Source organism: Bombina bombina, chromosome 3 (genome assembly GCF_027579735.1).
Source record: "Bombina bombina isolate aBomBom1 chromosome 3, aBomBom1.pri, whole genome shotgun sequence".
Taxonomy (NCBI): Eukaryota; Metazoa; Chordata; class Amphibia; order Anura; family Bombinatoridae; genus Bombina; species Bombina bombina.
Window position 1 is genome coordinate 794058070 of NC_069501.1, and position 27017 is coordinate 794085086.

General features: G+C 39.3%; 1 protein-coding gene across 4 annotated transcripts in view; it reads right to left on the reverse strand.

Annotated features, from left to right (window-relative positions):
- LOC128654052 (inosine-uridine preferring nucleoside hydrolase) overlaps window positions 1-27017 on the reverse strand; it is a 134002-nt gene that overhangs the window by 86907 nt on the left and 20078 nt on the right. Inside the window, exons 1-2 of one of the 4 annotated variants that reach the window (XM_053707711.1) lie at window positions 6988-7060; window positions 4225-4422 (exon numbers count right to left, since the gene is read on the reverse strand). In XM_053707711.1, the coding sequence (XP_053563686.1) occupies window positions 4225-4407 (183 nt within the window). In that variant the 5' untranslated portion in view covers window positions 4408-4422; window positions 6988-7060. Of the gene's footprint in view, window positions 1-4224; window positions 4423-5305; window positions 5462-5623; window positions 5703-6987; window positions 7061-27017 lie in introns of those variants that run through there. The other 3 variants (XM_053707710.1, XM_053707709.1, XM_053707712.1) reach the window with 3 other exon arrangements.

Consider the following 27017-nt stretch of genomic DNA (forward strand, 5'->3'; position numbering starts at 1 on the left):
GAACCTTTTAGGGTTAGACTTAGAATCCTTGGCAATTAATTTTTCATTTTCAATTTTGGCTAATTTGATTGCTTTTTTGCATGCTTTGTTACATTCCTTATAAATATTGTATGCTGAGTCTGTACTATTTTCTTTTAATAATTTAAATGCCCTACGTTTTTTCCTAATTTCTTTTAACACATTTTTATTTAGCCATAACGGCTTATTTTTTATTTTTTTATTTTTATAACCATATGGTATGTATTGATATGTATATTTATTTAACAAATTTTTAAATATTATCCATTTATCCTCTGTATTTTTATTAGAAAATACATTGTCCCAATTTATATTATTTAATGATTTCCTTAAATCGTTGAATTTTGCTTTCTTGAAATTAAAAGTCTTAGTTAAGCCTTTAAAACACTGCATATGAAAAGAGATTTCAAATGTGACCATGTTATGATCACTGTTACCCAAATGTTCTTTAACTTCTATGTTTGATATTATATCTGTATTGTTTGATAGCACTAAATCCAATATAGCTTTACTCCTAGTTGGTTCCTCTATTAATTGTGACAAGAAGTTATCCCTGAGAACATTTAAAAATCTATCCCCCTTAGCTGAATTACTAGTTTCATTGGCCCAGTTTATAACAGGGTAGTTAAAATCTCCCATAATTACAGCACTGTTATTAGCAGCCTTACCTATTTGGATAAGTAGTTGAGTTTCCTCTGGGTCACTAATGTTGGGAGGCTTGTAGCATGTTCCTAGTAATATTTTTTTAGGATTTTTCCCCCCACTCTTTATTTCAACCCACAGGGTCTCTACATTGGTACTTGTATCATAAATATCTTCCCTTATTGTAGGTTTAAGGTCAGGTTTAATATACATGCAGATTCCTCCACCCCTTTTATTATTCCTGTCCCTCCTAAATAATGTATACCCCTCTAAGTTAACTGCCCAGTCATGTGAATCATCCCACCAAGTTTCAGTTATACTGATAACATCATAGTCCTCTTCTGCAACTAAGAGCGTCAGCTCCCCCATTTTACCCGTCATGCTTCTTGCATTTGTTGTCATACATTTAATTTTCATGTGCTTTCTGCTGCTACTTGGTGTACTTTCCTCTATACTTTCTAATGTGACATTTCTTAAGTCATCCCTTCCTTGAGATATTAATGGAGTGACATATTCAGACACTGATCTCTCTGTTCTATTTTGTTCAAATTGACCCTCCCCCCCTTTGCCTAGTTTAAAAAGTTCTCTAAACGTGCTACCATCCTTTCCCCCAACACACCTGCACCCATGTCATTCAGGTGCAATCCATCCTTACTGTACAATTTGTACCCTAGTGAAAAATCAGCCCAGTGTTCTAAAAAGTCAAACCCCTCATTTTTACACCATGTTTTTAGCCATGAATTAACAGACCTTAGCTCCTTCTGCCTTACTGAGTTAACACACGGCACTGGTAATATCTCTGAAAATATTACTTTGGATGTCCTTGCTTTAAGCTTGCTACCTAACTCCCTGAAGTCATTTTTTAGGACTCTCCATCTCCCACTGATTTCTTCATTAGTACCAATATGCACCATGACTGCAGGATCAGACCCGCATCCCTCTAACAATCTATCAATACGCTCCACAATATGCCTAACACGAGCCCCTGGAAGACAGCAAACTGTTCTATGTAAAGGGTCTGGATGACAAATTACCCTATCAACCTTCCTTATAATAGAGTCTCCTACCACCAACATCTGCCTCTGGCCCTGACTTGTATGCCCCTCTTCCATGACTGAAGGACTGCCCACCATAGTATGCTCCTCTTCCACAGCTAAAGGACTGTTCACTATACTAGGCAACACGGCCCTCTCTGACACTGCCACCCCTGAACTGATATCCCCAACATCTTCACTTAATCTTGCAAATCTATTGGGGTGTACCAGCTCAGAACTGGCCTGTCTCTTCCGCTTACTTCGCCCTCTAACTGTGACCCAGCTACATCCTGGAGTCTCCTCATCTGAATCCTCCCCATTCCCACTGCTGGAACCATTAACAACCAGCTCAGTCCTATCCATTTCCCTTTCAAGTGTCTGAATTTCATGTAGTGTTGCAATTCGTTCCTCCAGATCCCCAATACGAGTTTCTAAAGAGACAATATGCTCGCACTTGCCACAAACATATAATCCCAGAAGCGGCTGCTCCAGTGATGCAAACATGTGGCAAGCTGTACACTGAATGAGATTCTCACACATTCTTAATAAAAGGTTTAACTTAAAAGTATAAAATAAATATATTTCCCCTTGGTTACCCCAAAACCTTGTTTGCCTAACTACCTTGGTTAGCTATTATACTTAAACAGACAATGTTACTTTAACAGAGAATCAATACAGCAAGCCTAAAAGAGCAAGCTCACAGAGTAAATGTGCTAAATTTATAGGCTTCCAAGGCCCAAACAGGTGAAAATAATCCCACCCCTAATTACCCACACAGACAGAAAAAAAAAAAAAAAAAAAAATGGAATGCTAGAAATAAAGTTATTTAGTTATTTCCTTTTTTTAAAATAAAAATGCAACCCTTGCAAAGCAAATAATTTAGAAAATAGCTTGGTTAGCTATTATACTTAAACAGACAATGTTACTTTAACAGAGAATCAATACAGCAAGCCTAAAAGAGCAACCTCACAGAGTAAATGTGCTAAATTTATAGGCTTCCAAGGCCCAAACAGGTGAAAATAATCCCACCCCTAATTACCCACACAGACAGAAAAAAAAAAAAAAAAAAAAAATGGAATGCTAGAAATAAAGTTATTTAGTTATTTCCTTTTTTTAAAATAAAAATGCAACCCTTGCAATGCAAATAATTTAGAAAATATGTCTCTGTCTCTAACAGTGACTCCCTCCCTCTCCCAGTCACATGTGGTGTTCCCCAAGGTTCCATTCTCGGCCCCCTACTATTCACATTATTTATAAATGATTTGCCTAATGTCTGCAAATCCTCAACTGTACACATGTACGCAGACGACACGGTAATCTATGCAAACAAATCTGATCTGCTGCAGCTTGAAACAGTGCTCCAAGACCAGTTCACAGAGGTAGAAAAGTGGATCTCGAAAAACAAACTCTTCCTAAACACTGACAAAACGGTCACAATGATCTTTGGAACGGGACCTAAAATACATAAATTACAAAATTCCCATCTTCGCATCAAAACAAAATCCAATTGCACGCTGACCGCAGTCCACTCTTTTAAATACTTAGGTATGTTGTTAGACCCCAATCTATCTTTTGGACTCCACATAGAAAAAATTGCCTCTAAACTTTATCCAAAACTAGGTGCCCTGTACAGAAACAAATCTTGCCTCAGCCCTACAGTAAAGGAAAAGATTGTACAGCAAATGCTGATGCCTATCTTGGATTATGGGGACATAGTATATGCACCTGCTCCGCAAACTCACCTTAATAAACTAAATACGTTATATAACTCGCTCTGCCGCTTTGTGCTACAATGTAACTACAGGACCCACCATTGTGACATGCTAAAAGAACTAAACTGGCTGTCGCTGGAATCCAGACGCACCCTCCATCTTTCCTGCCTTGTCTTTTAGAGCCTTTCTGGGAAGCTCCCACCCTACCTGAGCAGAATGCTCTCCCCTGCTATTCCCACCTCCTATAACCTCCGATCCAATAACAGCACATTATTTAGCTTGCCTCAATACAAAAAAAAAGCAGCTCGATCCTCCTTTTCCTACAGAGCGCCACAATTATGGAATGACCTCCCTCACACTTTAAAAAACTTCCCCAAGCCTAAAATCCTTTAAGAGATCCCTCTATACATATCTCAAAACAGAATGCTCCTGTCATGGTTGATTAAATATTTCATACCTGCTCTATGTTAAATGTTTGCATATAATGTGTATTATTATTATTGTTTTTGTATTTTATTGTACCCTATTGTATCAATGCAATGTTTTGTGATCCCAGGACATACTTGAAAACGAGAGAAATCTCAATGTATCCTTCCTGGTAAAATATTTTATGAATAAATAAATAAATAAATTGTAAAGCATCATTACCCTGCGCCTGTCTTGCACAGTATTCACCAGGTAAGTGCGCTAGGCCATGCTGCTTTTAAAATCTATGTTATAAATAATATTTAGATGATGTTCTCGTATTATTTAGAGACTAATCAATTTCAATTATCTGAAAACATGCAAAAATTTGTGATACTGTTAAACACAGTTACCTCAGGGCTGTCACAAATATGCAAGACTCGTAACACATTCTTGCAGACATTTTCTAAGGTGGTATTTCCATGACAACATGTTATACCAAGAAGTTCCACATTGGGGGCTGCCAAAGCCATCATCAGACCCTGAGCATCATCAACACCACAGTCCACATCAATTAAAAGCAGTTTCTTGGCCATCTTGAGAAGGGAAGGCTGTAAAAAATAAATACAAATAAAAAAAATCAATAGCTGAAGAGAATTAGAGGCTTTAATTTTATTGACATGAATGGCAATGCCGCCTTAATAAGTCATTTAAAGCAGTATCACAATGAAATGATAATGACCACCAGGTATTGTAAGGAATGCTGTGTAAGACTCCAAAGTGTTTTCCTGTTTGCCAAGCTCCTCCACTGTCTAGCTCTTAAGTTTATGAAATTATTAGATATTTGCTAACACATCTACTATTGTAAAACAAAGCTCAAAATAAATATTGTGCCTATTAATGAAGTATTTAACTGAGAACACTATAACTGTAAAAAATAAAAGTTTAAATGTTTTATCCATTCATATCAGTTATTTAAAAAATACATCAACGTTTCAACGAACTATTTTGCAGAATTGTTATTCCAACTAGTATGCTAGATCCAGGATTTACAAGTATTACTTTCCCATTTTCTAATTGTGTTTGTTGATTTTATTCATATTTTGAGTGAACACACTGTATTAAATATTTAATCATCTACTTTGCATCAGGGCATCATAGCCCCAAAATAGTTTGCAGAGTTTATGAAAAAAAGTTTATGATTAAAAATAGACACTGGAGGTCTAAAAAGTATCACTTTCATTTCACTGCAAGATTGTGACAGGGGCTGCACAGCATTCTCTTGCACTTGTCTGTGTCATGAAGCATAAACTGTGCCCTGGCTGTGTAAATAATGTTGATTTTAGACTTAAAATAAAGCCATGTAGCTTTAACAGTTTATTGCAAACTATTCTAGGGTTATAAAGTAAACCACCAGACATAATTCACACGATATGAAAATTACTGCCAGCTAGGAATTGTCAAACTGCTGCAGTTATTGATTTAAAGCATTACCTGGTTACATAACAAGAAAAATATATCTATGAATCTGGCTTGTTATTAATTTATCGAACTAATATCCCTCTACATCCATTAGCATCAGAACTAGAGTATAGTGGCTCTTATTATGATTTGTGAACTGAGGGAGAATCCACCCTTTTCCCTAGGCCTGTACTGTTATAGATGGCGATGGCGAATGCGATCACATTGCAAACACCTCTTTAACGTCATCTAGCATATAAATGCAGGCCGGGCAGTTACCAGCTCACGCCCACTCGTGATTAAACCGCCTGATTGGTAAAGCGGCGACTTATCTAGCGTTTATTTACTTACAGTATGGAGCGATTATACGTTAGCGTCATCAGTGTGCAACAGCACTGTGTAGTAGTAAGTGCACGTGCAGACGCTGCAGTTCTGTTGCTTATTAGCAGCCTCGTTACGTGTCACTGTCAGACTAAAATAATAGAATCCGCTGGCTGCAAAGGGGCGAAATACGTTGTGCGGTCACGCTATTTATACAAAACGTTTGTTGTATAGTAAATGTCAGGGGCGTATTTAGGTTTTGTGCTGCCCTAGGCACTCAAAATTTTGCTGCCCCCCCACCCCCACCCCCACCCCAGTTTTAAGGCATTTTTTTATAGACTTTTTTTTTGGTCAGGGTGTAAAAAAAAAAAAAAAAAAAAAGTCTTTAAGTAGATGTTCACCAGGGCTTGCATTCACTATGGTCACACACACACATATTATATATATACAGAGTGAGTTATATATATATATATATATATATATATAATATGTGTGTGTACATGTCTCTCATATATATATACACACACACTACTAAGTCCCAGCCCCATGTCTGCTCCCTTCCCCCACTCTTTCAAAAGTGTCAGAAATAGCACTGAGTAAAAGCTTGCTGGAGACACAGCTTTCGTTACTGACAATGCAGTAAAGAAAGAAGACCAGCAGCAAAAAAAGAGACAGCATTTTTTTAGTTAATAAACATCATACCCCCCTTGTCGGCTGTTGTGTTCATACTGACAGCCCAACTCCCGCTGCTTTCACTGAGTTCCGTGGGAGTCTGGGAGAGCAGACATTCTCCAGCTGTCATCCCTGCACTTCTCCACTCCACAGCCTGATTTTACCTCAGGAGTAGGAGTCGGAGTCTTTAGTGCACATACCGGCATTTCAAAAGCATTTTTTTTTGCTTCTTAATGTGGCTGGGCAGTGGGGCAGTATATTAGGCATGCAAACGGAGCTTATTAAAAAGTAAGTATTTTTTTCTTTTCATTTCAGTGAGCATGGCAAAATTTACTGAGCCTTATTTCCCCCTGCCTTTTTAATAAGCTCCGTTTGCATGCCTAATATACTGCCCAGCGGCAGCCACATTAAGAAGAAAAAAAAATGCTTTTAAAATGAGCGGGTAACCGGTGAGACTTAGTTCCTCTAATGCCGCCCTCCTCCTCTGCTATTTTATTGCCTACAGGCTCGCTACACACAGTATACACAAGCACACACTGTGTAACTGTACAGGGCACCGCAGGTAATAAAATAGCAGAGGAGGAGGGCGGCATTAGATGAAGGCGAAACCACACTGACTGTACAGTGTACACAGCTACAGAAAATACACTGAAGTGTCACTGAGTCCTCTGACTCTGTCAGCATGTGAACTAATGCTTTTGGCTGTGGCTGCCCTTCCCTACCTGAGTTAAGCCAGTTCAGCCCCCTCCAGTCCTTAGGCTCCTCACCACTGATAACAAAGTTCTTGTGTTGCGGCTTGCTAGACAGGAAGGCGGGCGGGTGGGCAGCTTGTCAAAAACGTCACGTGACATGGCAAAAAGCCGGTCACGTGACCACCGCGCAAATTTGAATTTTTTTTTCCTTCAGGCACATATTTAGTGCAACAGAGAAGTGCCGCCCCACAAAATCTGCCGCCCTAGGCACGGGCCTCGTTGGCCTATGCAGTAATACGCCCCTGGTAAATGTGTATATATTGAAACTCACTTTCGGGGGAACAGGTCCATGAAAAAATCATTTATGTCCCAGTAAAATATTATGTTTTCTTGTATATTGAATACTTGTTAAATAAAATAGTGACAGCTAATAGAAATAAAAACACTGTCTATAATTTTCTAAGTACAAAAAAACGGTGTGAGCAAATAATAATAAATAGCAAAAAATGTGTATTTCACATATCTAAGCACACACACATATATAGTGAACTGCACATAACAAAATGGTGCCAGTTACTTTTCTCGCAATCACACAAAGATTACAGCACTGTTTCAAAATCCTTGGAGGTTGAACTTCAGCTCCACAAAGTGCTGTATTAGCGAATCGCTGTGAAGTGAAGCGCTGTAAAGTGAGGTATACCTGTACTCTTTTCAGTGGTATATGAGGCCCCGGAGCAATGCCTATGTGAGGAGGGGCTAATGACCTCACACTAGGCATTAGGGGCGTGGTCACGTGAGCCGTCGCTCACTTGTCTGTTAGCCGAGCAGGAGTGAAGACCTGCGAAGAGAAGCGGTTATTTTCTACTCACCATGTCGGAGCTGCAGAAGATCCTGTCGACGGTCCAGGAGCTGTTGTCATCGAAGGGCGAAGACTGGGTCCGGAAGCGGTTAGCGATCGGAGAGGATTCAGGAACCGGAGGAGTCGTCACGGCGGGCGGTGAGCCATCCAGGCCGACGCGGAGATCCCGTCCGCCAGAAAGGCTGAGTCCATCGACCGGAAGACGTCAGGAGTCCGGGAGCCGTAGAGGAAAAGCGGTGAGAGCTGCAGCGGGTCAGCGGTCGTCATCGGTGAGAAGGAGAGGAGCTGCAAGAAATCGGTCAGGACCGGGAGACACCAGCAGAACGGACGCAACACGGTTTCTCCAGGGAGAAGCTGCACCAGGTACTTCTTCTTCTTTTTCAGGAGCTGTTTTCGTCCGTTGGGATGAAGAGATGTCGGAAGAAGCGGAGATGGCGGCTGGTGAGGAAGAATCTTGTGAGGCGGCGAACGTAAGTATTTTGGCGCCAAATCAGGGGACAACGGCTACAGGCCCAAAGTGCGCAACAAACCAGGAGAAATGTACGGCCTTTAGGCCTGGGGGTATCATTAATAAAGATAATGTTGGGCAGCATGTGGGCTATCATTTATTACAGCATCAGGACACGAACACGGCATTGAGGCCTTTAATCAGAGAAGGCCCAAATAACATTGGGCAAGTAGAAATTTGCACAGCAATTAGGCCTGAGGTAAATATAGGCCGGGATAACACAGCACAGATGGTATATGAGGAAGTTTTAAGAGTCAGGGGCCAGGATCAGTTTACGGCTAACGAGCCTTTTCTAATGCAGCAGCAATATTGTGAGGAGCATTTCAGTCAGGTAGGCAGGCATTGTAAAACGGCTAGTGAGCCTAGAACAGCAACTGCAGACTCTTCAAACAAGTTTAGCTCAAGGAATACTACATTGAATAAGCCAGTTACTGTAGGAGCTTCCGCCCCAACAGGTAGAAAGGCTTTGGAAAAAAGAAAGCATTGTTTTACAGGTCCGGGAGGAGAAAATGCTGAGAGGGATGTTAGGCCAGAGAGTTTTAGAAATTGGGAGAATGCCAGTTTAGATGATAGTGCTAGAGAGATGTTTTTAAAGGAACATAATGTTAGTGATAGAACAAGTAGGATTGTAAATAAGGAGGCTAATTCTAGGCAGGTTAACGTTTCCTTTTCTTCAGATTCTATTCATCCTGAGTTTATAACACCTGGCCGGAGCTGTGATACGTTTCCTTCGAAGATACAGGAGGAAGCAGACTCTTTATGGATCGATGAACAGTACAGTGATTTCGGGGAGGAGGAAGAGCAATCAGCTTTACCAGGACCAGCAGCGTCTGAGCAGGTAAACAGTTTAGATATTGTATCACAGTTAATTAGAGCTTTAGTTCCAGGTAATGTTAATTCTGAAGGTAATAGGGCGAGTAATTCAGCGAGGGTTAACACTATGGTTAGTAATGATAGTGATAGGGGTGGTAGTATTTTTGATAGAAGGTTAGCTAACAGGGAATACGCATCCTCTCAGCCTCAGGTAGTCCACAGTGAAAGAAAGAGACAGGAGAAAAGTTCCAGGAGTTCAGTTTCACGGCGACGGGAGAGATCCCGTTCGCCTATTACGTCCAGACAAAACAAAGAATTAGGCGATTCTTCTCTTTGGGGATCATTGGATAAACAGTCAAGGGAAAGAGGGAGACCCAGAAGGTCTAGGACTCCGGTTAGAAGGAGAGAAAATGAAAGAGATAAACAGAGAAAAGGTAGTGAATCAACATGCCAGGAAGCAAGGAGGGAGACGGTCATTACAAGGGAGAATCCTGTAATGTCCAATGATGCAGGTGAGAGTTCAAGTGTTAATGTGAATGCTTCGAATGCTTCTGAGGTAAGGTGTGAGCTGATGTTGAAAGGATTGAAAGATTTAATAGCTAGATTGGAAGGTTGTGGTCCGGTGAGTGCTGAGGGCACTCCAGGCCCGGTTGGTGTTTGGGTTCAGCAAATTGCGCCCTCAGGAGGTGGTCCTCCTGAGCAGGCACCCTCGGTAATTTTAAGTAGTGCAAGTATGGTAGGGCTTCCTAAGGTATCTGATCAGGCTTTGAGACGCCCTTGCTTATGTTCGGTTGGGCCTTTGGGTATTCATTTATCTTTAGAGATAAAAGAAAAGATTTGGCGTAGAGAGTTTATTGAAATTTTCTCATTGCTTCCGGTGGATCAAGTTTTTGACATCAAGGATGATGTAAGGAGTGAGTCTTCTAAAAAAGAAGATGACGAGCGTAAAAAGAAATTTAGAAAATTGCCAAAAACTTTATCTAATTGGTCAACTGCCTTTTGCATTTTTGCAAGTGTAGTTGGTGAAAAGAACCCTGAGCTTTGCTCTTCCCTATTTTGTTACCTCAATGAAATAGCTAGTGCTTGTCGCACGTATGGCGGTCTTGCGTGGTGGAAGTATGACGAACAGTTTCGTCAACGTCTTGCAGTTCGTCCTGAAATGAGATGGGACGATAGGGACATGGGGATATGGTTGGAGCTTATGACTCCGCTAAGGTCTCAGTCCTTTCGTGTTACGGGAGGAGGAAGTAATGCTTCCTCAGCATCATCATCAGCAGTGGCCCTCAGAAAAGGGCTTTGCTTCCAATTCAATGAAGGAACATGTAAATTTGGAACAGCTTGTAAATACAAGCATGAGTGCTCCTTTTGTGGAGGAGTCCATTCTAGCGCAAAATGCTTTAAAAAAGGTAAATCCCTCTCAAAAGGAGAAAGTACTATTCAAAGCCAGGACGCCAGTGAAAGTCGAAAGGATGGCGCCGTGGTTAGAATTGTACGGTAAGAAAAAAGCTAAAAGATCAGATGCGAACACTCTATTGGGGGGGTTTTCAGTTGGGTTTTATATCCCCTTTTTTGAGGGGATTGAATCGGTTTTTGCAGGTAACTTAAAGTCAGCATCGGATTTTCCGGAAGTAGTGATGGCTAAGATTCAGAAAGAAATTTCTCTGGGTAGGATGGCGGGTCCCTTTAGGACCCCTCCTTTTAAGAATTTGCGTGTCTCTCCCTTAGGAGTGGTTCCCAAAAAAATGCCGAATCAATTCAGATTGATTCATCATTTGTCTTTCCCGAAAGGTTTTTCAGTGAATGATGGGATTGATCCTGAATTATCTGCAGTCAGATACGCATCCTTTGATAAGGCTTTAGATTTGATTCGGGAGGCGGGTCCAAACGCCTTGTTGGCGAAAGTGGACATTGAATCAGCATTTAGGCTGTTACCGGTCCATCCATCTTGTCATCATCTGTTGGGCTGCTTTGTGGGTGGTTCCTATTTTGTGGATCTATGCTTACCAATGGGCTGTTCTATTTCCTGTTCTTATTTTGAGAAATTTAGTTGTTTTCTAGAATGGGTTGTAAAGCAAATTTCTGGTTTGTCATCCGTTTCTCACTATCTGGATGATTTTTTGTTTGTGGGTCCGGAAGGAACCCAATCATGCCAATTTCTGATGGATTCTTTTATGCTGATAGCTAGGGATTTTGGGATCCCGGTTGCTGATGAAAAAACTGAGGGCCCTTCTCATGTGATAAATTTCCTGGGAATTTGTATTGACACTGTTTCTATGGAATGCAGACTTCCTAAGGACAAGATTAGTGATCTTGTGTCTTCCATTAACCTAGCTCTCGCGAGAAAGAAGCTTTCGTTGAGAGAGATTCAGTCCCTAGTGGGTAAACTGAATTTTGCATGTAAGATCATCCCAGTTGGTAGGATTTTTTGCAGAAGGTTATCTTTAGCCACTGTGGGAGTTAAAATTCCCCATTTCCGGATTCGTTTATCTTATCAGGTGAAAGAAGATTTGAGAGTTTGGAAAGCCTTTTTAAAGGAATTTAACGGCAAATCTTTAATTCAGACTATGGAAATTTTGTGTAGTGAACTTCATTTATTCACTGACGCTTCAGGGGCTCATGGTTTTGGAGCCATATTTGGTAGCAAATGGTGTGCTGGTGTGCGGCCGGAATATTGGGCTGTGGTAGGTCTAACAAAAAATTTGGTTTTTCTGGAATTATTTCCGTTAGTGGTAGCTTTAAAAATTTGGGGTTTCGAATTCGAGAACAGAAAGGTGGTATTTCATTCCGATAATATGGGGGTTGTTTTTGCAATCAATCGCCTATCATCTAGTTCGAAACCAGTGATTGGATTGCTGAGGATGTTCGTTTTTGAGTGTATGAACCATAATGTCTTTTTTAGAGCTATTCATGTTCCTGGAAAGGAGAATGTTGGGGCTGACGCTCTTTCTCGTTTTCAGTGGCGGAGATTCCGGGAGGCTGTGCCGGAGGCGGAAGAAATCGGTTTTCCTTGCCCGGAAGAGATGTGGCATTTGAACTTCCTAGATTGCTAAGATCGGTGAGGGGAGCCTTAGCTCCTAGTACTTGGAAAGCCTACCTACCTGTCTGGGTTCAATGGTTGAACAAATTATCTGATTTTGAAGGGGAAAAAGAGGATTTCCTTTTATTAGACTGGATTGAAGAATGGAGAGTGAAGGGTACATCTAAATCGGTGGTGCAGAGGAATATGGCGGCTTTGTCTTTTTTGTTTAATTTGTTGGGTTGGGTCGATCTGTCCAAAAATTTTTCTGTGAGAATGGCTATAAGGAGTTTAATTAGGGGTAAAGTATCAGTTGATAATAGAAGACCTTTGGTCTTCGCCATCGTTGTCAAATTGGTTAAAGTGTTACCCTTTGTTTGTTTTTCCCAATTTGAAGTATTGTTATTCAGGGTGGCATTTTTGTTGGCTTTCTTTGGTGCTTTTAGGATTTCAGAGCTGGTATCCGCAAACAGGTGGAACTGCGGGGGCTTGTGCTATAGGGATGTAGTTTTGAACCCGCATGAAGTTTTAATTTGGCTAAAGAAGTCTAAAACAGATCAAATAGGTAAGGGTTGCTGGGTTTGTTTGAAAGAGATTGGGGGATTGTGCTGCCCAGTTACGGCAGTTAGGGAATTTTTTAAAGTTAGAAGAGTTGTTGATGGCATTCCTTTATTGGTGCACGAGGACGGCACATTTTTATCCCGTTTTCAATTTGAAGCAGTATTGAAAAAAGGGTTAGAAAGGATAGGTTTGAATAGTAGTGAATTTGGTTGCCACTCATTTAGAATTGGGGCAGCGACGGAAGCTAGTATTTCTGGTTTGAATGTCAGTTCAGTTAAGAAGATTGGGAGATGGAAGTCTGAATGTTTCAGGTTATATGTGAGACCGGAGCTTGTTAATAAGTTATAGCTTTAGTTTTTTATTCCAGCAGGTCCCATTCATTGTTGGATCGTGGGACATTCTTACATATACTGGGCGAGAAAAGAGGCTGCATTAAGAGATGCAGGGCTGCAGCTTAGCTGTTCATCTGAAAAAGTATTGATTAAGTGGTTTGGGATTAGGGGTATGAAGTGGGACCAGTTATTATTTAAAGTGATTAGTTGGGCTAGATTGTTTCACCCACCTGAGATTTTAATTATTCACGTAGGGGGCAATGATTTAGGGTTTATGGCACAAAAAGATTTTATTGACATGATCAAAAGAGATATTGGTAGGTTAAAAGAATTGTTACCTGAGATAATGATCATTTGGTCCGACATTGAGTGCAGATTAGCGTGGAGATCTGCTTGGGATGTGAAAAGATTGGACTCATCCCGCAAAAAGATTAATAGAACTATCACAAGCTTTGTGGCAAAATTGGGTGGCTTCGGTTTAAGGCATGTGGAGTTTGAAGGAGAGTCTGGAAGCTGCTTCTTCTTAAAAGATGGTGTTCACCTTAACAAAATTGGCCTACATCTTTTTAATTTTAACTTGAGCGAAGGGGTAAAAAAGGCCTTAGCCCTGTGGGTTGGTGCTCGAAGGTCTTTTCGAGCAGTGGCGGGGTGCTAGCCGCTAAGTTATATTTAATTATTATGGGTACCTCCTCAGGTATGGGGAGAGGTTAAGTATGTGGGCGTGCCTGGCCGAGCGCCAGTGGAAGGCACGTAATTTTATGGAGCAAGCACCTTTTGAATGTTATTGTGGTTTAATAAAGTTTATCTATTATTTAAAATAATAAACGCGGGCTGCGGCCTTTTTCCCCCAAAGTTTTGTCTTGTGTTTTTATTTATATTAATATTGCCTAGTTGTGTGGTCAATGAGGCCCCGGAGCAATGCCTATGTGAGGAGGGGCTAATGACCTCACACTAGGCATTAGGGGCGTGGTCACGTGAGCCGTCGCTCACTTGTCTGTTAGCCGAGCAGGAGTGAAGACCTGCGAAGAGAAGCGCCCTCCCTCCCTCCCTGGATTTGGTAAGTGGTTGTCGCAGCTAAAGCGGGGTGCTAGCCGCTAAGTTATATTTAATTATTATGGGTACCTCCTCAGGTATGGGGAGAGGTTAAGTATGTGGGCGTGCCTGGCCGAGCGCCAGTGGAAGGCACGTAATTTTATGGAGCAAGCACCTTTTGAATGTTATTGTGGTTTAATAAAGTTTATCTATTATTTAAAATAATAAACGCGGGCTGCGGCCTTTTTCCCCCAAAGTTTTGTCTTGTGTTTTTATTTATATTAATATTGCCTAGTTGTGTGGTCATATTGTATATTCCATTATAGAAAAACGGATAAATCCCAATCTTATTAATATCCTTTGGTTTTAAGTGTTCCTAATCCTAACTCATAAATCCAAAAGGATTCTTTTTGTTTCTGCATAAGCTCTCTATCACCACCTCTACGTGGTTTCACTATGTGGTCAATGATTTGAAAACGCAGCTGACTTATTGTGTGGCCTGCATTTAGGAAATTATTTGCTAAGGGGGCATTTACATTCTTGGTCCCCATATTGCTTTTATGATCAATAATTCTATCCCTAGCACTTCTAGTTGACTCACCAATATAAACCCTCCCACATGGACATTTGATCATAGATGATAAAAGTAGTGAGGCATGTAAAATACCCTCTTATGGTATACTTTTTTTCCAGTGTGGGGGTGATAAAAGATCTTTTCTTTAGTCATGTTACTGCAGCATGAGCAACCCAAAAGCATTACTTTTGTGCTGTCACCCACTTTGATGTGTTTATCATTAAAGCCTTTGGAAGTGGTCTTTAGGTGACATGCACATGATCCTCCAGAGTGCTGGATTTCACTTATCTGTATAACTAGTCTCCCCGTCACAGTAGGCTCTGGTCTCCAACTCCAGTGAGGCTGGATGCAGCAAGGACCAAATGACCAACTGGTCTCCCTATCACAGCAGGATCTGGTCTCCACAATGTACTGTATGTGGAGAACATTGGTATGTGAAATATTCATATTTTCATGTCGGGTTTGTACACTTGAGACTATGCGATGGTGTGTGTTGCGCGAGTGGGGTGTTAGGTCTCTTTTCCTCTTTTTTTTGCTCTATTGACTTCTATAGGGGAATACGTTATTGTGCGCAATACAGGCAGCCCTCAGTTTACACCAGGGTTAGGTTCCAGAAGGAATGGTTGTAAATCGAAACCGTTGTAAATTGAAACCCAGTTTATAATGTAAGTCAATGGGAAGTGAGGGAGATAGGTTCCAGGTCCCTCTCAAAATTGTCATAAGTAACATCTAATACATTATTTTTAAAGCTTTGAAACAGCATTATAAACCTAAGAAAATAATCACACAACACAGAATATATAATTAAACTAAGTTAAATGAACAAAAACAATTGCTAAACAGCATTATAAACCTAATAAAATAATCACACAACACAGACTTCACTTGCATTTTTCTGCAAACAGTTCTTTCTATGCATTCCAATCTGGACTGATTTATAGACAGGAAGATCTTGTTCCTTTGAAATCTGCTTGATAGCTCAGGTCTGGTTAAACTGATTATGTCGGCTTGCTTGGCTTTGCTGCAACACAAGCGGACAGCTCCACCTACTGGCTATTTTAATAAATGCACTGCTTCTCAATGCTTTTCAATAGCAGTCACATGACTGGAAAAAAAGGTTGTTATTCTGAAACGGTGTAAATTGAACCGTTGTAAAACGAGGGCCACCTGTATTCTAAGTTCGGCTTTTTACGCGCTTACTTTTAGCATCTGGCCCTCAGTTGGGTAAAAAAAAAAGTGTATTAAAGTGAGAGTGCGTGAGTGTGTAGAGTGAGAGTGTTATAGTGAGAGTGTGTGTGCGAGAGGGTTAAAGGGAGATAATGTGTTAAAGACTTTTAGAGTGAGTGCTAGACTGAGTGTGAGTGAGAAAGTGTTAGAGTGAGAGTTTGTGTAGGACAGTGATAAAGTGAGATTGTTTGTGAGAGAGTATTAGAGTGAGATATTGTGCAAGAGACTATTACCGTGAGAGGGTGTTTATGTGTGTGTTAGAGTGACAATGTGTGTAAGAGAGAAAGGGGCCCAAAGATCAAAAGCTTGCCAACAAAAATGTGAAAAAACATGTTTAGCCTTGGACAGTCTTGGTGTAATTATCAAAGAAAATGGTATGTCCCTGTGAGTGGTGAATTGTCTCCCATAGAACTAATGAGAGCTCTCTGCTATACGATTGTATTGGAGGATGAAGTACCCAAGGAGAACCCAGCGTATGGTTAAACTTTAATATTAGTACAAATCAAATGATGCTGTTTTCAGTGAACTCTCTGTTATTTTCATATGCATAGGTATTTTGATAAAAGCGCACCGCACTGATTTTTTTTGCAAGGAAAATCAGTGAGATCTGTAGAGCAGAAATGTTTAGATTATTACGCTTGGATTTAAGAGACAATTTCCAATACGCCCATGTTCAACCCATTTTACGATAAAAAAAACAATTACGCTTTATATTTTGTACTTATGGTACTTAAGTATGAATTTCTCTGTGTTTTTTGCACATCCAGTACAATTTATTTCTGTGTAATTTAATAAATTTTATGTTTTTTTTTTTTGGTTAACAATTTTGTGGCGATTCTTGATGTATCTTAACAATACATTTTTTTCTGCGTATTTTTGTGTGAATATTTAAATGATTTGTTATGTATAATTTTTCATTGTGCACTTTTGTAGTTTATGCATCTCCTTCCCATACGAAAATGCAGTATACACCCCTTAGGTAGACACCCCGTTTTCATGGTAAAGAAAAATGGTAATTCATGGTAAAAAAAAAAGCTTTAAAAAGTTTGCGAGCATTCTTTTAGAATCTCATCAGCACAAAGCGCTGTAGATTATCAGCCCTGAGTAAGAGACTTTGTGTAAGCGAGAGTGAGAGTGTGTGTTTATTGTTGCCTGATTTAAATAGAGAACAACCATAGTCGTTCGGGTGATGCTTTTATGCATTGTTTACTACTTTTAAGGCATGACAACACTTAAAGGGACAGTCAATTTTAAAAAAACTTTCATGATTTAGATAGGGCACATACTTTTAAACAACTTCCCAATTTACTTTTATCACCAATTTTGCTTTGTTCTCTTGGTATTCTTAGTTGAAAGTTAAACCTAGAAAGGCTCATATGATAGTTTTTAAGCCCTTGAAGGCCGCCTCTTATCACATGCTTTTTTATTTGCTTTTCAAAACAGGAGAGAGCTAGTTCATGTAAACCATATAGATAACATGATGAGTGCTAGTGGAGAGTTATAAAAAACAGTCCCCCTACCCCACCTCACAAAATTATAAAGTATCCCATTCACTTTATGGCCAAACAAAAATGATGTCCAAATTCCTATTCCTTATGTTACTTGCTCTTGCAAATGATTTAGAGTCTAACCCTGGTCCACCAACAAATTCCATTCCTAGCTTTCCAGCTAAAAAAGGCTTCTCCTTTGTGCACTGTAATATCCGCAGCTTACTACCAAAAATTGATCTCCTCCCAAACTCGCATAAACATTAGAAGCCATAACCACACCCTGCTCGATTGGATCCTCTCCACTTCTCCTGACCGAATCCAGGAGGCAGGTGTTCTCCCTAACAGTTTCAGTAACCACTGCTTAGTGTACTGCTTAGTGTAAGGCTACTAAATCCTCTCCCAAGGTTAAAGTCACCAGGTCCTTCAAAAAATTTAATCTTCAATCATTGCTAAATGATATCAAGAACCTCCCCTGGCACAGATTAAACCTAATTCCAGATTTAGACTCTGCAGTTGAATTATTTCAGTCCGAACTCCTACAAGTTTGGAATTTGCATGCCCCGCTGCGTAAGGTGAGAGTAAAAGGAGCACATATGAATTGGATCACAGCTGATCTCATTCAAATGTACCAGTTTCGGGATTCTTTATGGTCAAAGTACAAGCATACTGGCCCTATGAACGATCACTGTGTATATAGACAATGGTGAAATATATGCACTAAACAAACAAAATTGGCCAAGGCCCAATATTTCTGTGAAAATCTGAACAATAACATATCAAACCCTAGAAAGTTTTGGAAAGTCATAAATAACTTATACACTCCCCCAATACACTCCCAAACCTCCATTGTCAAAGTGGACAACCAAATTCTGCAACTTCCCTTAGAAGTAGCAAATGCCTTTAACAATTATTTTGTCAGATGCTCCACCACCCTGATTAACAAACTAATAAATAACACACATCCTGAAACTACAAATGTGGATCTGGCCCCACTAAATCTGCAAAGACCCAATATAGAGAAGTTCAATTTTAGACCTGTACCCATCAATGTCATTAAGAAACACCTTTATAATCTAAAAATGAAAAACCAGTCTAGATCTGATCAAATCCCAGCAATGCTGTTAAAGCTCAGTGCGCCGGCAATTGCTAAACCTGTCACAACCCTACTTAACGAATCCTTGGTGTCTGGTTACATACCCAAACTTTGGAAGACTACAAGAATAGTGCCTATCCATAAAAGTGGTGAGTTAACCTTGGTTACTAACTATCGCCCAATATCATTGCTCCCAGTATTGTCAAAAATCTTAGAAAAATGCGTCCATACGCAACTATTTGAGTATTACCAACAATCTATCTGACCCCTGTTCAATCAGGTTTTCGCCCAAATCACTCCACTACATCTGCCCTCCTAAAACTTTGCAATGACATCCAAACTGGCATGGAATAAGGAGACCTAACTGGAGCAATTTTCCTTGATTTTGCAAAGGCCTTTGACACAGTAGACCACGACATACTACTGCTCAAACTAAAAAACTCAGGTATTGGTGATCGTCCGCTAATCTGGCTTCGATCATATGTATCTGATCAATCACAGTATGTCTCCATTTCTGACAGCGACTCCCTCCCTCTCCCAGTCACATGTGGTGTTCGCCAAGGTTCCATTCTCGGCCCCCTACTATTCACATTATTCATAAATGATCTGCCAAATGTCTGCAAATCCTCAACTGTACACATGTATGCAGACGACACAGTAATCTATGCAAGCAAATCCGATCTGCCACAGCTTCAGTGCTCCAAGACCAGTTCACAGAGGTAGAAAAGTGGATCTCAAAAAAAAAAAACTCTTCCTAAACACTGACAAAACTGTCACAATTATCTTTGGAACGGGACCTAAATTACACAAACTACAAAAGTCCCATCTACGCATTAAAACAAAATCAAATGGCACACTGACCGCAGTCTACTCTTTCAAATACTTGGGTATGTTGTTAGACCCCAATCTATCTTTTGGCCTCCACATAGAAATAATTGCATGTAAACTCTATCCAAAACTAGGTGCCGTTTACAGAAACAAATACAGAAACAAATCCTGCCTCAGCCCTACAGTAAAGGAAAAGATTGTACAGCAAATGCCAATCATGGATTATGGGGATATAGTATATGCACCTGCACCACAAACTCACCTTAATAAACTTAATACTGTACACTGTTTAACTTGTTCTGCTGCTTTGTGCTACAATGTAACTACAGGACCCACCATTGTGACATGCTAAAAGAACTAAACTGGCTGTTGCTGGAATCCAGACGCACCCTCCATCTTTCCTGGCTTGTGTTTAAGAGCTTTTCTGGGAAGCTCCCACCCTACCTGAGCAGAATGCTCTCCCCGGCTGTTCCCACCTCCCATAACCTCTGATCCAGTACTAGCACATTATTTAGTTTGCCTCCATACAAAAAGAAAGCAGCTCGATCCTCCTTTTCCTATAGAGCACCACTATTATGGAACGACCGCCCGCACACTTTAAAACCTTCCCCAAGCCTAAAATCCTTTAAGAGATCTCTCTCTGCATATCTCAAAACAGAATACACCTGTTATGGTTGATTATATATTTCCTACCTGTTCTATGTTAAATTTTGCATATATTGTGTATTAATATTGTTTCTGTATTTTATTGTACCCTATTGTATCAATGCAATGTTTTGTGGACCCAGGACATACTTGAAAACGAGAGAAATCTCAATGTATCCTTCCTAGTAAAATATTTTATAACTAATAATAATAACGTGATCATGCGCGTGGATTGTGGCAGACACTGCACTAATTGGCTGAAATGAAAGTCAATAGATAATAAATAAATTGTCATGTGATCAGGGGGCTGTCAGAAGATGCTTAGATACAAGTTAATCACAGAGGTAAAAAGTATATTTATATAACAGTGTTGGTTATGCAAAACTGGAGAATGGGTAATAAAGGGATTATCTATCTTTTAAAACAACAAAAATTCTGGTGTTGACTGTCCCTTTAAGCACTAATATACTACTTTGGACTCAAAGTAATATATGAGCTCAAAAATAAAACCACTATTGTTTTAAATTGAGTGGTGTTAGCGCACAATAGGACTGATCTTTTTGCATTCCACTTGTAATCTAGGTCTCTGCCTTTTTTATGTTCATGAGTACTTTTTTTATTTATAGTACTAGCAAAACATAAGATAACAGTGTGTCACAAATAAATGATAATAATTACAATTAATTAGAGTAAATTATCAGCTTAGGGGACAAATCTGATAAAAAAGACAATGCATTTTCAGAATTTGATTGGGGAAGCGAGTGACACCATGTTCCACATAGATACAATTACTAGTGAGATTATCTAAGTATCTTATTGGCAGAAGAAATTCGTCTTTTTTTAAACATGTGAGTCCTGCATTACATAGAGAAAGTAACAAGAATCATCCTATACGTTTGTATAATAAGTGTAATAAGTGTACATTTATACTGCAGGAAAGTGTAAAACTGCCAATCAAAATCTATCAGGAAATGCAATAAAACAGATATGTATAGTATATAAGGAAATATTCCATAATAATTACCTAAAGGGAAAACCCCAGTTATTAGAGGAAAAATATTAAAGGGACACTGAACCCAAATTTTTTCTTTTGTGATTCAGATAGAGCATGCAATTTTAAGCAACTTTGTAATTTACTCCTATTATCAATTTTTCTTCGTTCACTTGCTATCTTTATTTGAAAAAGAAGGCATCTAAACTTATTTTTTGGTTCAGAACTCTTGACAGCACCTTTTTATTGGTGGATGAATGTATCCACCAATCAGCAAGAATAACCCAGGTTATTCACCAAAATGGGCTGGCATCTAAACTTACATTCTTGCATTTCAAATAAAGATACCAAGAGAATGAAGAAAATTTGATAATAGGAGTAAATTAGAAAGTTGCTTAAAATTGCTGCGCTATCTGAATCACGAAAAAAAATTGAGTTCAGTGTCCCTTTAAGCATTTGGAAAGTACATTTACAAAATTGCAATAATTATGGACATCAAAATTATTTTGTATTTTATTGCATGGGTTCATCTATTTGTGACTAGCTAACCTTGTAATTAGAATGGGTGATTGGACAATATGATTGTTATTTGTAACACACTATTATATGGGTAGTATCATACTTACTGTTACTAAATATAACAAACATAATTGTATTGCTTGTTTTTGTACAGTTTTTTTCTAAAGGGACACTGAACCCAATTTTTTTTCTTTTGTGATTCAGATAGAACATGCAATTTTAAGCAACTTTCTAATTTACTATTATAAAATTTTCTTCATTCTCTTGGTATCTTTATTTGAAAAGCAAGAATGCAAGTTTAGATGCCGGACCATTTTTGGTGAACAACCTGGGTTGTTCTTGCTTATTGGTGGATAAATTCACCCACCAATAACACAAGTGCTGTCCATGTGCTAAACCAAAAAATGGCTGGCTCCTTACCTTAGATGCCTTCTTTTTCAAATAAAGATTGCAGGAGAACGAATAAAAATGAATAGGAGTAAATTAGAACGTTGCTTAAATTTGCATGCTCTATCTGAATCACGAAAGAAAAAAATTGGGTTCAGTGTCCCTTTAATTTTCCCTAGAAGCTATATTTATTTATATAATTAAATATTAACTGCAGGCTGGAATCTTGCATTTCCTATTAAACACACCACACCCCCATAAGACCACTTACCCATACTTTCAAATAGAGCAGTTTCAAAACGTGAAAATGATTCATTCTTTTTATATATCTTTGCTTAAACTGTGGTTACAAAGTAGTTATCTTGCAGTGTTTTACCAAGGATTCAATTGGTAAAGACCAACTATGAGATACATATTGTAAATCTCAAACGTAGTTTGCAACTACTCTGTATTGTATGCTGACCATAGCACAGTGTTATAGTGGCAACGTTAATACCCAGTCAATACCTATAAGTAAAGCTACATTTTCTAGAGGCTTAGTTCTAAACTGTGGCTTGAGTGAGTTAGTTTTAGCAAACATTTTTTTTAATGCATTTCAGTTTTAAATAGAAGCAATTTTGCAAAATATTTCTATTAGAAAAAATACTTATAGTACAAGTTATTACTGTTTCAGTGGCATATGCACATATGCTACATGTGACTAGGGGCATAACTAAACCTCTCTGGTCACATGGGCAAAGCCCTTTCTGGCTTTTTGCATTCAGCAAAAGCTCAGCCAACAGTTCCTAAGAGCAGGAAGAACAGCATCTCTTTTTTTTTAGTTAGTTATTCTTCCACCTTGGTTAGATTGTGCAGAGAATATGCACTTCCTGTTCCTTTACAAATATGGTTACAGGTTTCCTGTACAGCAACACTGTGGTAGCCATCTTGGAAATCCTGCCACCATATTTCAAAAGGCAAATCTAAACAGGTTCCTTATACCATGAGCCTTATATTGAAGGGGCAGACAGTTCCCCATGTTTCAACACCACTACTGATTTTCAGATGTGTGGGGCGGTCTCCGGTTAACCCTTGTAGTTACTCCCCGGAATATGACCAGGCGATCAGGATTCAAACAGTATGCCTGCCCAGTGTGATTTGTGTCAGTGGAGACTTAAGATGGACATTAAACACTTTAAAATGGTAATATACAATGATATAATTGTTGTATATATAAAAAGACTCTGCAATATACTTTCATTATTTATCTTGTCCCCTTTTTTCTGTAATTCCATTCTGAAATTGTGAGCTTTTCAGTTTCTGTTAGAAGTGGAAGTGCAGAACACTGTTATATCCCACACAGTCATTGGCTGTACACGCTAGTGACCTATTTATAACTGTCCCTAATTTGCCACAGCAGAGAAGGTAACCTTTGTTACAACATGGCAGCTCCCATTGTTTTATAGACACTAAAACTTATTTTGTCAATATTTAAACAGCTAATAAAACTTTAAAAAATCATCTACATGTTATTCTCAGGCTAATCTTTTTTTAATGCATCATTCTATCTAGCATATGTTTAGTGTTTAAAGTCCCTTTAAAGTGAAAGTTAATCCTAGCATTGTACAAACGCTAGGATTGACTATTGAAACAAATAAAGGGGACTTTCATTCATGGAGCATAAGATACTTCATGTAGAAAGCTCCTTTATTTGTTTCAACCGATCACCGTTCTTAGCTGCTACAGCAGCCCACAGGTAAAAAATGGTTTTGCTGGGAGGCGGAGCAAACTACGAAAGAATATGGACGCGTGTGCCATGAGCTCCTGGCTCTGTAATGTTATAATTATTTATTTTTGGCGTCTACAATAACTTTTGTACTACCAAAAGGGGCCCTTTTAACAATCTAAAGTGTTGGGGACATTGTGAGCCCTTGGAGGGCAACACTTCGGTTTTGTGAGAGCTCCGGAGGCGAAAACACGATGGAGGCCTTGGATAATTGGATCCTGGCTGTGGCGCAGCTTCTGCGGGCTCATTTTGCTAGTCTAGAGTTGACCTTACTTAAGTGCTGCTTGAACATGGAGGCGGAGGCAGTTAAACCTTCACAGCCTGCTGATCGAGATGCCACCTTTGCCCTGATCTCAATTGATCCTGCTGCTCACCAGAACCGCTGTGATGTTGAGCGGGCTTCGGAGATCTCTTGCAGTCCCCTTGTTTCCCCAAAGCAAGGGGACGTCCATGCTTATCAGTACAGAGACCAGCGGGATTGGGATGCTGCAATTAGAAGGTGCACTGTTGCGGATCATGTTTCCCGATCGGCTACTGTTCGGTCATGTTGTTTGGGGGATCTAGTCCTGCCGCCGGTTTTACCTTCAACCACGATGTGTGCAGCTGGTACAGATGACGGCTCTGTCCGGAAAGCTCTCTTTCTGCTTTGTGATGGTGATGGTGGTTTTGGTGTGGCAGAGGCTTGTTTAAAGACTGTAGAGGCAATGTGTTGTGGATGCAGCGTTTCGGCTCTGAATGGTCCTGCAGATCAAGCAAGGCTCCAGCTTTGTGTAAACCTGTTCACTGACCTCCATATATATATATAAAGAGAAAATTGGAGTTGGATAAACTGTTTTTTTTTTTTTACTTGTAGACTGGAGCTGAAGTCTTAATATTTCCTTATGCAGTGGACTCTTTCTACTATTTAAAGGAAGACTTTTGTTTACTACAGTGTTCCAGTTAAAATCTCAACTCCTGATAGGGAAGTTTGTCTCTGAATATAGCTAACAGTTTCTAGTTCAAATCTTATGTACTTATATTATATATTCATGTGTTTTGCTTTTGGTAGCGAATTAAGATTGTAATGCTTCTCTTTTATATCTATTATATACTACAACTGTTTGAAGATTGTAAGTTTATTTTGCTCATTTTAACGTATATTCTATGATGGTTGGTTGTTCATGTGCGCCCCCTGCTTTGACAATTCGCCCTCATACATACAAAGTTTGTATAATTATGCACTTGATTTTTTATAGCATTACACTTGCCAGCTGATTTGGGGTTAAAATTTGTGTGTTTGGTATTGGGGTTCATGATTACTATTTACTGCACTCTCAAGTCCTAGTTGGGCAACATTGTTTGTATACTTAATTTTTACTTATTTCATTGTATTTTTAGTTTTTATTTGGGCATTGTAATTCCACCATATAACATAAAATGGAACATATAAATATTTGCAGTACACCCTAAGTCTGGCCAGACCAGCTGTAATCATAATATTTTGGAGATATATTTAGATCAGAGGTTTTGGATGCGTAGGCTGGTCCTATCCCTAATTGTCCTGCTCCTTAAGGTCTTGGCTATTAATGCTCTTTGGCTATTACTCTTATATTCCCTACGCTAGTAATGGCTTATCATCATGTGTTCAATATTTTTATTTCTGTATTCAATTCATTTATGGGTAATAATGCATAACAATTAATTTGGCCCTAGTATCATATCCCTACTAACAGATTGCTTCAGCTTTGCATATGACTGTGTTCATGGATGAAAATGTTATTTTAATATGCCAATGTTTTTTTTTATTTATTTTTTTGTTCTCTGTCAAGACATAGTTATTAGATATATGTTTACGTACTCTGAATAGATATAGGTCGCTTAATTTACTCGTCTAGACGAATGTTAAACTAGCAGAACCTTTTTTTTTTTTCAATATGGACTTTCTGCTTATTTATGTGGTGCACCTGTTGCCGGGTGGAGGGCCCACACCCGGCTGGTATGGCTTATCACCGCCAACATGGATATATTTTTATTTATGCCACACCAATATAGTCCATAGTTTTTTTTGTGGTTGTTTTTTTTCTGCTTTGGAGTTGGGTATATTATTGTTATGGGAGTATTGTGTTTTTCATCCTTTGATTCTTACTTTTTGGATGTTTGTCATTATTGCACTGTGCATCCCTAGCCTTTGACTTATGGTGGCAATGGGATACGTTGCCAGCTGTATATATTGCCAGCGGTGGCTGATGGGCCGGCGACTGCATTTTTCTGTATGCTATGGTTCCTTGCGTGTTGTTTGTTGTGCGAGTGTGGGATGTGGGACACCCGTGTCGTTGACAGTGACTTTTGGATACCTTTTATTATTGTTGTGTTATATATTATACCAGCGTAGTTTATATCTTATCTTACTATATTGAGCTTTTTATGAGATATGTACTGTTAGTCAATTTGAAATTCAGAGTTTTAGCTAGACACCAGCTAGCTGCTTAGTAATGGTTATGTAACGCCCTTAATTATCTTGTTGCCCCTACCCCACAGGGCTCTCTACTCTCCTGTCTATGGCTCCGCCCTCCACCCCTCTCCTTTCCTTCCCCTTTCCCTCCCTCCCTCTCTTTCCCTTCTTCATCCCTTTCCCTCCTCCTTCCCCTCACTCTTTCCCCATATGAGACTCTGACACCTGGGGATGGTGTTTAGGGTTTTATAGCGTGGTCTGCCTTGATATATACCGCGTTTTGAATTTACCCTCCCCTATTTCATTTCCTTTTCTATTATAATATTTTGGGCTCATATGGTATATATATTGTCCCTCCTCCCCTTACTACAATGTTTGATTTTTAGTATAGATTGTACATTTATCTATATATTTGTGCTTTCTACTTTAGGTTGTATTTAGGTTACAAAAAACGAAAAATGTGAGGTCTTCTTTCTTTTCTTTGTTCTGTGATGTAACTTGTTTGATTTATTGATATGACTCTTTTGACCAATGTATCTTTTTGTCCTTTTTTGTGATATCTGCAATAGTATTTGTTTTTGGTGGTCTGTTTTTTCAACCTCAATAAAAATTATTCAAACAAAAAAAAAAATGGTTTCGTCTCCCATGGGCGCCAAGCCGGATGTACCGCACGGCTATTGGCTAAGAGGTGAAAATGTCACCTCTTAGCAAAATATGTTTTGCCCATGGGCTGCCGTAGCAGCTAAGAACGGCGATCGATTGAAACGAATAAAGGCACTTTCTGCATGAAGTATCTTATACTTCATGAATGAAAGTGCCCTTTATTTGTTTCAACAGTCAACCCTAGAGTTTCCAAAACGTTATGGTTGACTTTTACTTTAAGTTGTGTCATACACTGCTAACATGAGAGGATGTGGTGTTTGAATGAATGCTGGGGACACAGCAAATGCACTTATGCCTCTAAAAACACAGTAATAACTTTTAATAGA